The sequence below is a fragment of the Myxine glutinosa genome, chromosome 2, assembly GCF_964187855.1.
Source record: "Myxine glutinosa chromosome 2, kmMyxGlut1.1, whole genome shotgun sequence".
NCBI lineage: Eukaryota > Metazoa > Chordata > Myxini > Myxiniformes > Myxinidae > Myxine > Myxine glutinosa.
Genome location: NC_136262.1, coordinates 130944041 through 130957963, shown reverse-complemented (window position 1 = coordinate 130957963; position 13923 = coordinate 130944041). Strand labels below are relative to the sequence as shown.

General features: G+C 37.9%; 1 protein-coding gene across 2 annotated transcripts in view; it reads right to left on the bottom strand.

The window, feature by feature from the left end:
• LOC137421250 (b(0,+)-type amino acid transporter 1-like) overlaps positions 1 to 13923 on the bottom strand; it is a 212450-nt gene that overhangs the window by 125012 nt on the left and 73515 nt on the right. For both annotated transcript variants that reach the window (XM_068107124.2, XM_068107125.2), the window contains exon 2: positions 10749 to 10969. In XM_068107124.2, the coding sequence (XP_067963225.2) occupies positions 10749 to 10969 (221 nt within the window). The remainder of the gene's footprint in view (positions 1 to 10748; positions 10970 to 13923) is intronic.

Here is a 13923-nt window from a genome sequence, read left to right as displayed (position 1 = left end):
GGTGATGATAGTATTTCATTGAACACAGATGATAGTTATGATACTAATAGTTATGAGAGTAGCTTTATTGATGACTCTGAGTATGATTCTGAGTATTCATGTGATAGTTATGACTTAGATGATTCTGAGTGAAAAAGTGTTTTAGTTTAAGCACAGCGATATATATAAAACGGAGCTGTAAAGCTCAAAAGTGTTTTATTTTAAGCACAGTGATATATATAAAACACCACGTTTTCTCACGCTATAAATATGGTTTATTGTGATACTTGCGAGAAGGAAGTAAAATATTATAAACAACATATTCTCACCGCAAAACATACATACAACATTTTAAACAAACTTTCCCCTCTTCCACCTGAAACAAAACACTGTTCTACATGTAATAAAAATATCCTCAAGAAAGGCTTCAAAATACATCTTAAAACAAATCTACATTTATCAAATTTTATCACAACTAAAAACTCTGATGGAGCATTCAAAGGACATATTAAAATAAGAGTCTTTAACTTCAAACCTCCTGAACCAGAGTCTATAGTTGATGCTGTAGAAATAGTTAAACCTGCTGTTCAAACGTTGATTGAAAAAACACTAAAGGAAATGAAACCACTTAAATTTTATATGGGAGTAAAATTAGAAATGACAAAGGATGAAGGAGTTATAGATGCACCATACATGAGAACTGAGCCACACTTTATATCTTCATATCAAGATTTTAAAACATCAGGAGTCTATGATGAACTTATTAAACAAGAGCAAGATGTGGATAATTCAATCGTAGGAAGTGGATTCAATATAGGAAAAATTATTTACATAGACATTCATATTCTTAAATCAGATCCTCTAAAAGCTTCTTCTTACATTGATTTACCCAGTGTTATCAAAAATAGAAAAGCAGTTATCAATATCAAAAATAAAGACAATAAATGTTTTCTCTGGTCTATTTTAGCACACTTACATCCTCCACATTTTCATGATGAAAGAGTATCTCATTATAAAAAATATGAGAATACATTAAATACGAAAGATCTAAAGTTTCCGATGACTTTAAATGATATTCCTAAATTTGAAAAGATGAATAATTTATCAGTTAATGTTTATGGCCTAACAGAAACAAACAACATTCAGGTTTTAAAGCTTTCTGACAATTGTAAACAAACTCATATTAATCTTCTATATTTTAATTCAGACGAAAATTCACATTATACATACATCAAAGATATTGCTAAATTAATAAAACCACAAGTCTGTAAGAGAACAAATAAAATATATATTTGTTTGCGTTGTCTTAACTTCTTCAATTCACAAGAAAGATTAGATAAACATTCAAATTATTGTGGCGAACATAAATCAACGGTAATCAATATGCCTAAAGAAGGCTCAAAGATCACATTCAAAGATGAAAATAAAAAGATCAAACATCCATTTGTTATATATGCTGATTTTGAAAGTATTTTAGAAAAAATTGATACTGCTTCTCAAGATCCAAAAGAATCATACACAAATAAATATCAAAAACATACTCCTTGTGGTTTTTGTTATTATATCAAATCATCCGTTGGTGATAAATATAACAAGTTAGAGATGTATAGAGGCTCAAATACCCCAGAGGAGTTTGTGAAACGACTAGAAAAAGACTGTGTTCGATTAACCAAGATAATGAGAGAAACCAATAAACCAATGTCCTTAACAAGTAAAGAAAAAAGGGAATTTATAAAAAACAATGTCTGTCATATTTGTGAGGAGAAAATTGGTAAAGGTCTAAAGGTTAGAGACCATTGTCATCTCACTGGTAAATATAGAGGTCCGGCTCATCAAAGTTGTAATATTAATTATCAACTCCCCTCTTTCATTCCTGTCTTTCTTCATAACAACGCTCATTATGATACACATCTATTTATCAAGGAACTCTCAAAGACTTCTGGAAGTATCTCAGCAATTCCAAACACGGATCAGAAATACATTTCATTCACAAAAACAATTCACACATCTCCTATTACTCATATCAGATTTCTTGATACATTTAAATTCATGGCAAGTCCATTGGTTAACTTGGTTCAAAATCTAAAAGAGTTTCCATGTCTTTCAGAGTATTTTTTAGATAAAGATTTTCTAACACAAAAGGGAATTTACCCCTATGACTATATGGACTCATTTGAGAGATTCAATGAAACACAACTTCCTTCAAAAGAAAATTTCTATAACAAATTAAATAATAGTCATATATCTGATAAAGATTATGTACACGCACAAAATGTTTGGGAAAAATATAACATCAAGAATCTTGGCGAGTATCACGATTTGTATCTCAAAACTGATGTGCTTTTATTGGCCGATGTATTTGAAGCCTTTAGATCTGTTTGTCGCACTGGATATGGATTGGATCCTGCTCACTACTACACAGCACCTGGATTGGCCTGGAGTGCGATGTTGAAAATGACAAAACAAGATTTGGATTTGATAATCGATGTTGATATGCTTTTGATGATTGAAAAGGCAAAAAGAGGTGGAATTTCACAAGTCTGCTCGAGTAGATACGCAAAAGCAAATAACAAATATCTTCCAAATTATGATCCAACGAAAGAGAGTTCTTACTTGATGTACTATGACGCGAACAACCTGTATGGCTGGGCAATGTCTCAGGCTCTTCCTTATGGAAAACTTAGATGGGTAAAGGAAAAAGACTACAAAAACGTTTTACAAGATGTATGTATCTCTACACAAAAAGAATTGGATGAAGAAAAAGTTGGTTATTATTTTGAAATTGATTTAAAATATCCAGAGGAACTCCATAACCTACACAAAGATCTCCCATTTGCTTGTGAGAAAGAAAGTCCAAAGAAAGAATGGTTGAGTGATTATCAACGATCGTTTGATATAGGTGAATCAACAGAAAAATTACTTACTACATTATATAACAAGAAAAATTATGTTCTACACCAAAGAAATTTGCGACAATATTTATCAAAAGGTCTAAGAGTAGAGAAGATCCATAGGGTTCTAAAGTTCAATCAAAGTCATTGGTTAAAGGGGTACATTGATTTTAATACACAAAGAAGAACAGAGTCAAAAACAGATTTTGAGAAAGACTTTTATAAATTAATGAATAATGCGGTCTTTGGTAAGACTATGGAGAATGTGAGGAAAAGACAAAATATCAGACTATCAACATCTTGGGAACAAGCATCAAAATTAATTAATAGACCGAGTTTTACTCGAGCTGAGGTCTTTACTGAGAACTTTTGTGCGATCCATTTGATTAAAGAGAGTATTGAAATGAACAAACCTATTTATATTGGAACAACAATTCTTGATTTATCAAAGTCATTAATGTATGATTACTTTTATAATAACTTGAGGAAGAAATATCAAAATGATGTTAATCTACTTTATATGGATACAGATAGTTTTATTTTGAAAATTAATACCAACGATGTTTATTCAGACATGAAAAGAGACATTAATATCTATGACACGAGTAATTACAGTCCAGAGAGTGAGTTGTTCTCTTCTAAAAATAAAAAGGTGATTGGAAAGTTCAAGGATGAATTAGGAGGAAATGTTATGAGTGAATTTGTGGGATTGAGGTCAAAGGCTTATGCTTATAAATACATTGTGAATAACGTTGAAAAGACTGATAAGAAGTTAAAAGGTGTAAAGAAAAATGTTATTAAAGAAACAATAAACTTTAAGGATTATTATAACTGTTTAACAACAAAGAAAGAAGAGTTTAGAAAGATTAATGGAATAAGAAGTTATAAACATCAATTATATTCAGAAGAGATAAATAAGAAAGCATTGGGGGCTTTTGATGATAAGAGGTTTATTTTAGAAAATGGAATTGATAGTCTCCCTTATGGTTATATAAGTATATAAGTGATAAGATATATATAAGTGATAAGATATATATAAGTGATAAGATATACATAAGTGATAAGATATATATAAGTGATAAGATATATATAAGTGATAAGTTAAAAAGGGGGGGGGTTGGGGATTTTAACGGGCTACCGCCGCCTTTTTTACTATTATATAAATGATAGAACCAAGTATCAACCAGACTAAAGAGTGGAGGTGTAATCAACCTTGGTATATAAATGGAAAACATAATGAATGTGAAAAATATCAAATAGGTATAATTGAAAAGGCAACTGGTAAAAAAGTTCACAAAACAAATAAGAGAATTAATTTAAATACCGGTGAGTTGGGTAAAAAACATGGAAATATTTTTGAGTGGACGGAAAACTTTGATGGTTGTCAGGAAAATATATACTATAATTTTAAAATGGTATGTGGCACTGGAGGTGCTCAAACAAGAACATTGAGGGAGGTTTACCATTTTATCTTAGCTCAGTTAAAATATCTTGAAAAAGAACCAAACTCAAACCTCTTCTTTAATAATATATTAGATGGTGATGGAAGTTGGAGGCGAAATAAATTATTTCCTACACATAAACAAATATTTGTAGGATCATTGTTTCAGTGGTCTACTCGGGATCATTGATAGTAAGAGTACCATAAGACCAAGGGGGAATCCTAGGTTCATAAGGGTAGAGGGATCACAGGTGTTTAAGTGGTCTAATGAATAAGGATAACATGTCAAAAGGTTAGAAGGTTCGTAAAGAACAGGGTGAGAGAAATAGAGGTCTTTAGGGGCAATGAGGGAGGGAAAGAATTAATATGGAAGTGAATGGGTCAATGTTTGAGTGGGTCAAAGATTAATCTGCCAGATGATATGTAGAAGAAGGATGATAGGTCTATAAGAGAAAACAAATATTTGTAGTGTTTGAGTGGTCTAATGAACAACATTAAGGATAGGTACTACAGACAAAAGGTTCATAAAGATGAGGGTGGGAGAAATAGAGGTGTTTATGATTTTTGAAAAAGACAAGGGGGTAAATGACATTAGATAGGGATTTCCCATGTTAAACGGAGGTGTCCCAGAAGCAACATTATTACACTACTCACATGCACCAAACGAACACATCCGCCCAACAAACAAATGCGCCAAACTAACACATCCGCCAAACTAACACATCTGCCACACAAACCAATGCACCATAACAAGACACCCGCCAAAAACAAACACATCTGCCAAACAAACACATCCACCAAACAAACACATGCGCCAAACTAAGCCATCCGCCAAACTAACACATCCGGCAAACAAACACATGCGCCAAAATAAGCCATCCGCCAAACTAACACATCCGCCAAACAAACACTTTCGACAAAGAAACACTTTCGCCAAAGTAAGACATCCGCCAAACTAACACATCCGCCAAACTAACACATCCGCCAAACAAACACATGCGCCAAACTAAGACATCCACCAAACTAACACATCCACCAAACAAACACATGCGCCAAACTAAGACATCCGCCAAACAAAAACATCCGCCAAACAAACACTTTCACCAAACTAAGACAATAAGACATCCGCCAAACTAACACATCCGCCAAACAAACACATGCGCCAAACTAAGACATCCGCCAAACTAACACATCCGCAAAACAAACACATGCTCCAAACTAAGACATCCGCCAAAGAAACACATCCGCCAAACAAACACTTTCACCAAACTAAGACAATAAGACATCCGCCAAACTAACACATCCGCCAAACAAACACATGCGCCAAACTAAGACATCCGCCAAAGAAACACATCCGCCAAACAAACACATGTGCCATACTAAGACAACGCATCCGCGTTGGTTTGGCGGATGCATTGGTTTGGCGGATGCATTGGTTTGGCGGATGCGTTGGTTTGGCGGATGCGTTGGTTTGGCGGATGTGTTGGTTTGGCGGATTCGTTGGTTTAGCTGATTTGTTGGTTGAGCGGATTTGTTGGTTTGGCGGAAGTGTTAGTTGAGTGGATTTTTTGGTTTGGCAGAGGTGCTGGTGTGGCGCCTGTGTTGGTTTTGCGGATGTGTTAGTTTGGTGAATGTGTTGGTTTAGTGGATGTGTTTGTTCCGCGTGTGTTTGTTCCGTGTTCCGTGTGTGTTTGTTCCAAAGAAACACATCCGCCAAACAAACACATGTGCCAAACTAAGACAATAAGACATCCGCCAAACTAACACATCCGCCAAACAAACACATGCGCCAAACTAAGACATCCGCCAAACTAACACATCCGCAAAACAAACACATGCACCAAACTAAGACATCCGCCAAACAAACACATCTGCCAAACAAACACATGCGCCAAACTAAGACATCCGCCAAACTAACACATCCGCCAAACAAACACATCCACTAAACCAACACATTCACCAAACTAACACATCCGCAAAACCAACACAGGCGCCACACCAGCACCTCTGCCAAACCAACAAATCCACTAAACTAACACTTCCGCCAAACCAACAAATCCGCTCAACCAACACATCAGCTAAACCAACACATCCGCCAAACCAACACATCCGCCAAACCAACACATCCGCCAAACCAACGCATCCGCAAAACCAACGCATCCGCCAAACCAATGCATCCGCCAAACCAACGCATCCGCATAACCAACACATCCGCCAAACCAGCACATCCGCCAAACTAACACATCCGCCAAACTAAGACATCCACCAAACGAACACATCCGCCAAACAAACACATGCGCCAAACTAAGACATCTGCCAAACTAACACATCCGCCAAACAAACACATGCGCCAAACTCAGACATCCGCCAAACAAACACATGCGCCAAACTAAGACATCCGCCAAACTAACACATCCGCCAAACAAACACATGCGCCAAACTCAGACATCCGCCAAACAAACACATGCGCCAAACTAAGACATCCGCCAAACTAACACATCTGCCAAACAAACACTTTCGTCAAACTAAGACATCCGCCAAACTAACACATTCTCCAAACAAACACATGCGCCAAACTCAGACATCCGCCAAACTAACACATCCGCCAAACGAAGACATCCACCAAACGAACACATCCGCCAAACAAACACATGCGCCAAACTAAGACATCTGCCAAACTAACACATTCGCCAAACAAACACATGCGCCAAACTCAGACATCCGCCAAACTAACACATCTGCCAAACAAACACATGTGCCAAGCTAAGACATCCGCCAAACTAACACATCTGCCAAACAAACACATGCGCCAAATTAAGACATCCGACAAACTAACACATCTGCCAAATAAACACATGCACCAAACGAACACATCCGCCCAACAAACAAATGCGCCAAACTAACACATCCGCCAAACGAACACATCCGCCAAACAAACCAATGCACCATAAAACGACACCCGCCAAACAAACACATCCGCCAAACAAACACATCCGCCAAACAAACACATGCGCCAAACTAAGCCATCCGCCAAACTAACACATCCGGCAAACAAACACATGCACCAAAATAAGCCATCCGCCAAACTAACACATCTGCCAAACAAACACTTTCGACAAAGAAACACTTTCGCCAAACTAAGACATCCACCAAACTAACACATCCACCAAACAAACACATGTGCCAAACTAAGACATCCGCCAAACAAACACTTTCACCAAACTAAGACAATAAGACATCCGCCAAACTAACACATCCGCCAAACAAACACATGCGCCAAACTAAGACATCCGCCAAACTAACACATCCGCAAAACAAACACATGCACCAAACTAAGACATCCGCCAAAGAAACACATCCGCCAAACAAACACATGCGCCAGACTAAGACATCCGCCAAACTAACACATCCGCCAAACAAACACATCCCCCAATACAAACACATGCGCCAAACTAAGACATCCGCCAAACTAACACATCCGCCAAACAAACACATCCACTAAACCAACACATTCACCAAACTATCACATCCGCAAAACCAACACAGGCGCCACACCAGCACCTCTGCCAAACCAACAAATCCACTCAACTAACACTTCCGCCAAACCAACAAATCCGCTCAACCAACAAATCAGCTAAACCAACACATCAGCCAAACCAACACATCCGCCAAACCAACGCATCCGCCAAACCAACGCATCCGCCAAACCAACGCATCCGCCAAACCAATGCATCCACCAAACCAACGCATCCGCATAACCAACACATCCGCCAAACCAGCACATCCGCAAACCAACACTTCCGGCAAACCCACACATCCGCAAACCAACACATCCGCAAACCAACACATCCGCCAAACCAACACATCCGGCAAACCCACACATCCGCAAACCAACACATCCGCAAACCCACACATCCGCAAACCAACACATCCGCAAACCAACACATCCGCCAAACTAACACATCCGCCAAACAAACACATGCGCCAAACTAAGACATCCGCCAAACTAACACATCCGCAAAACAAACACATGCACCAAACTAAGGCATCCGCCAAAGAAACACATCCGCCAAACAAACACATGCGCCAAACTAAGACATCCGCCAAACTAACACATCCGCCAAACAAACACATCCGCCAAACAAACACATGCGCCAAACTAAGACATCCGTCAAACTAACACATCCGCCAAACAAACACATCCACTAAACCAACACATTCACCAAACTAACACATCCGCAAAACCAACACAGGCGCCACACCAGCACCTCTGCCAAACCAACAAATCCACTCAACTAACACTTCCCCCAAACCAACAAATCCGCTCAACCAACAAATCAGCTAAACCAACACATCCGCCAAACCAACACATCCGCCAAACCAACGCATCCGCCAAACCAACGCATCCGCAAAACGAACGCATCCGCCAAACCAACGCATCCGCCAAACCAATGCATCCGCCAAACCAACGCATCCGCATAACCAACACATCCGCCAAACCAGCACATCCGCAAACCAACACATCCGGCAAACCCACACATCCGCAAACCAACACATCCGCAAACCAACACATCCGCCAAACCAACACATCCGCCAAACCAACACATCCGCAAACCAACACATCCGCCAAACCAACCCATCCGCCAAACCAACCCATCCGCCAAACCAACCCATCCGCCAAACCAACACATCCGCCAAACCAACACATCCGCAAACCCACACATCCGCAAACCAACACATCCGCCAAACCAACACATCCGCCAAACCAACACATCCGCAAACCAACATATCCGCCAATCCAACACATCCGCCAAACCAACCCATCCGCCAAACCAAAGAATAAAAAGGTTATTGGAAAGTTTATGGATGAATTGGGGGTAATGTGATGAGTGGGTTTGTAGGTTTAAGGTCTAAAGCTCATACTTATAAATACTTTGATAATAATATTGAAAAGTGTGATAAAAAATTAAAGGGAATAAAGAAGAATGTAATTAAAGAGACAATAAACTTTGAAAATCATTATAATTGTTTAACAGAGAAGAAAGTAGAGTATGTAAAAATGAATACTATAAGAAGCTATAAACATGAGTTGTATTCAGAATAGGTGAATAAGAAAGCATTGGGTGCTTTTGATGACAAGAGGTTGATTTTATAAAATGGAATTGATAGTCTCCCTTGTGGTTGGTGTTGAGGAATAAAAGTGTTAAGATATTTAAAAGATAAGTATAAGTTCTAAGACATGTAAGTGTGAAGATAAACATAAGAGTTAAGATATTTAAAAGATAAGTAGAAGTGTTAAGACAATATATCAGTGATAACGATAATTTAAAAACAGGGGGGGGGGGGGGGGGCTCGGGGTGTTAACGGGCGACCGCCGCCTTTTTAACTGCTATATAAATGTTAGAACCACGCTATAATCAAACAGGGGAATGGAGACGTAATCAGCCTTGGTGTATAAATGGGAAACACAATGAGTGTGAAAAATATCAAATAAGTATTATCGAGAAGATAACGGGGATGTCCGTAAATAAAACGAGTAAGCGGATAAATTTAAATACGAGTAAGTTAGAGAATCCTCCTGGACTTAGAGGATATAATATCATTGAATGGACTGAGAACTTTGATGGTTGTCAAGAAGTCAGTGGAAAAATAATTTACTGCAATCGCAAATTGATATGGAGTTCAGGAGGAGCTCAAACAAGATCATGAAGAGGAGTTTATCATTCCATTTTACCTCAGCAGAGGTGCTCAGATCAAGGAGTAAATTCCAACATATTTGTCAATATACTCAAAGGTGATGAGTGTTATAAGAAAATTAAGTTATTTCCTAAAATATAACGGGAGGAAATATTTGTTGGTTCTCTGTTTGAGTATAATGAAAATATGGATATTTTAGAATTAAGGATTTAACCTTTGTTAACGCAAAGATTGGGAAGGGAGAATAGGGATGAAAATTTATTATTTAGTTTGAAAAGTCAAAATGTTTTTCCCTTTTTTCCCATTAACTTCAATGTTAAACTTGAAATGAGCCAGGACCTGCTTTTCCCCTCTACTGGAATGACCCCACAACACAACAGCAGCTTATCAATTATTTAGAACTTATTACATTATTTAGATCTTCCAATCAGTTATTTTTGCGATTTGTATTTGTGCGACTTCTTTTGAAGATAATTATGAATATTTTATGATAATATTGGCGAATATAATAGGCTTACTGTTTTGCATGTTTTACTATTTTCATATGGATTCCATCACTCTATGTTTTTACATGTTTTAAATCGTTGTTTCTGTTGATTTTGGGGGGAATATCCAGTGTGAGTTTCGAGGCTAATTGTTCACTCATCTTTACCTCCCCCAATCCTGGCTTGTTTTTGTCTTTTAGAAAACCTTTACAAGGTGAAGTTTATTGTGCTGAAAACTGCCCTTGTGTGTAGTACCAGTCATATAGCAGATGGACATCCAGCCACTATAAGCCCATAGACATTGGTAGCATGCTTGTCCAAGTTGAAAAGCATTCGGCACTGGACCATTGAAACCCAAGGCGAGGGAACCAGGTTTTCCAGAGACCATGAAGACGACTCCAGAGACGGTGATAATGCAGAATGCGATCAGCTTCAGCATTGTCAAGGTGTTTAGTGCGTGGATTGCCCACTTAACACTGCAAACACACACACACACACACACACACACACACACACACACACACACACACACACACACACACACACACACACACACACACACACACACACACACATACACACACACACACACACACACACACACACACACACACACACACACACACACATGATTGCTTCAAAAGATTGTTCCTCACAAACAATTATAATCACTTATTGAACAGTAACACCTATTCCATAGCATCACATGAACATATTATAAAGGCTGTTGTATATTACACTAATTATAAAACATCGAAATGTAACTTTGTTATAACCAGTACACCCGCTCACTATGGAGCAGCAGGTGGGAGTCATGTTATTCATCCCCTACTGGTTTCACCGGAAGGGACCAAAGGTTTGCTCTGTCTGACCAAAGGTCCAAAGGTCAACATAGGGCAAAGGTCAAACACTTTTCTCAAATTTCTAAAATCCTCAATTTTCATCCGATTGATTTGAAATTTGAATAGGATTAACATATCAGCGAACTGAATTAAACCACCAACTATTTTTGAGATCAACATAGGTCACAACGTCAACATAGGCCAAAGATCAACCACTTTTTTTTAATTTCTAAAATCCTCAATTTTCATCTGATTGACTTGAAATTTGAATAGGATTTTCATATCAGCTAACTGAATTCAACCACCAACTATTTTTGAGATCCACATCGGCCAAAAGGTCAACATAGGCCAAAGGTTAACCACTTTTTCAGATTTCTAAAATCCTCAATTTTTATCCGATTGATTTGAAATTTGAATAGGATTTGCATATCAACTTACTGAAACCAACCACCAACTATTTTCAGGTCAACATAGGTAACAAGGTCAATGTATGCCAAAGGTCAACCACTTTTCTCAAATTTCTAAAATCCTCAATTTTCATCCGATTGATTTGAAATTTGAATAGGATTAACATATCAGCGAACTGAATTAAACCACCAACTATTTTTGAGATCAACATCGGTCACAACGTCAACATAGGCCAAAGATCAACCACTTTTTTTTAATTTCTAAAATCCTCAATTTTCATCTGATTGACTTGAAATTTGAATAGGATTTTCATATCAGCTAACTGAATTCAACCACCAACTATTTTTGAGATCCACATCGGCCAAAAGGTCAACATAGGCCAAAGGTTAACCACTTTTTCAGATTTCTAAAATCCTCAATTTTTATCCGATTGATTTGAAATTTGAATAGGATTTGCATATCAACTTACTGAAACCAACCACCAACTATTTTCAGGTCAACATAGGTAACAAGGTCAATGTACGCCAAAGGTCAACCACTTTTCTCGAATTTTCTAAAACCCTAAATTTTCATCCGATTGACTTGAAATTTTAATAGGATTTTCATATCAGCTAACTGAATTCAACCACCAAGTATTTTTTTTAACATCAGCATAGGCCAAAAGGTCAACATAGGCCAAAGGTCAACAACCATTTCGAATTTCTATAATCCTCAATTTTCATTTGCTTGACTTGAAATCTGAATACAATTTTCATATGGGCGAACTGCATTCAACCACCAACTATTTTTGAGATCAACATAGGCCAAAAGGTCAACGTAGGCCAAAAGGTCAACCACTTTTTCTAGGTTTCTAAAACCCTACATTTTCATCCGATTGACTTGAAATTAGAATATAATTTTCATATCAGCTAACTGAATTCAACCACCAACTATTTTTTTAGGTCAGCATAGGCCAAAAGGTCAACATAGGCCAAAGGTCAACAACCATTTCGAATTTCTAAAATCCTCAATTTTCATCCGATTGACTTGAAATTAGAATATAATTTTCATATCAGCGAATTGAATTCAACCAACAACTATTTTTGAGATCAGCATAGGCCAAAAGGTCAACATAAAGCCTAAGGTCAAACACTTTTTCCAGATTTCTAAAACCCCCAATTTTAATCTGATTGACTTGAAATTTGTTTAGGATTTTCACATCGGTGATCTGAATTCAACCACCAACTATTTTTGAGATCAACCTTGGTCACAAGGTCAACATAGGCCAAATTTCTAAAATCCTCAATTTTCATCTGATTAACTTAAAAGTTGAAGACGATTTGCATATCAGGTCACATAATTCAACCACCAATTATTGGCGCTGAGGAAGCGCCTTTAGCGATTGACTTCCAGCCAGTGTAACGCTAATTCCTGTCACAGGAATTCTGAGATCATATAAGTGGGCGTGGCAGTTCCTGATTGGTTCGTGTTGGGGAACGCCTTCTCGCTGCCGACGTGACGTAAATTCGCGCACGCGCACTGGTGAAGCTTACTCGATCTTACTCGATCCCATATTACATGTACTTTCATTGCATACAAATTATACTTCCTCCTAGAAATTCCATGCCCGAACCTCAGCGCAATCCAAGAGGATTCACTTGTTTGTGAGGTCAAAAGGATGCTCTACTGAGTGCCATACTACTTTGTTCTCTTTTACCAAGTGCCAGTCTATGAGCGATTTTTCTTTTGTTTGTTTGTTTGTGAACAAAATATCTCAAAACGTTGCGGACAGATTCACATGAAACTTGGTGGACAGGTTGGATGCGTGACAAGGAAGAAATGATTCAATCTTGGTGAAAATCCGAATACCTATCTGGATACGAGAATTATTTAATTTCTAAGTGATTCTTCACCAATGAGCGATATATAACATGATATTTCAAAAAGTTATGGACGAGTTATGACAAAACTTGGTGGATGAGTTGGTTTGGCAACAGGAACAAGCCAATTCGATTTTGGTTCATGTCAGATCGAGATCTGACCCATCAGTGGAATACAAACCGTAAACTGTTCAGCCTGGCAGACGTTTGCTCTCTACCTAGTGTTGTTATAGTTTCCATGGATGCTCTACTGAGTGCCACTATACTTTGTTCTTTTTTGCCAAGTGTCGCTCTACTGAGTGATTTTTCATTTGTTTGTCT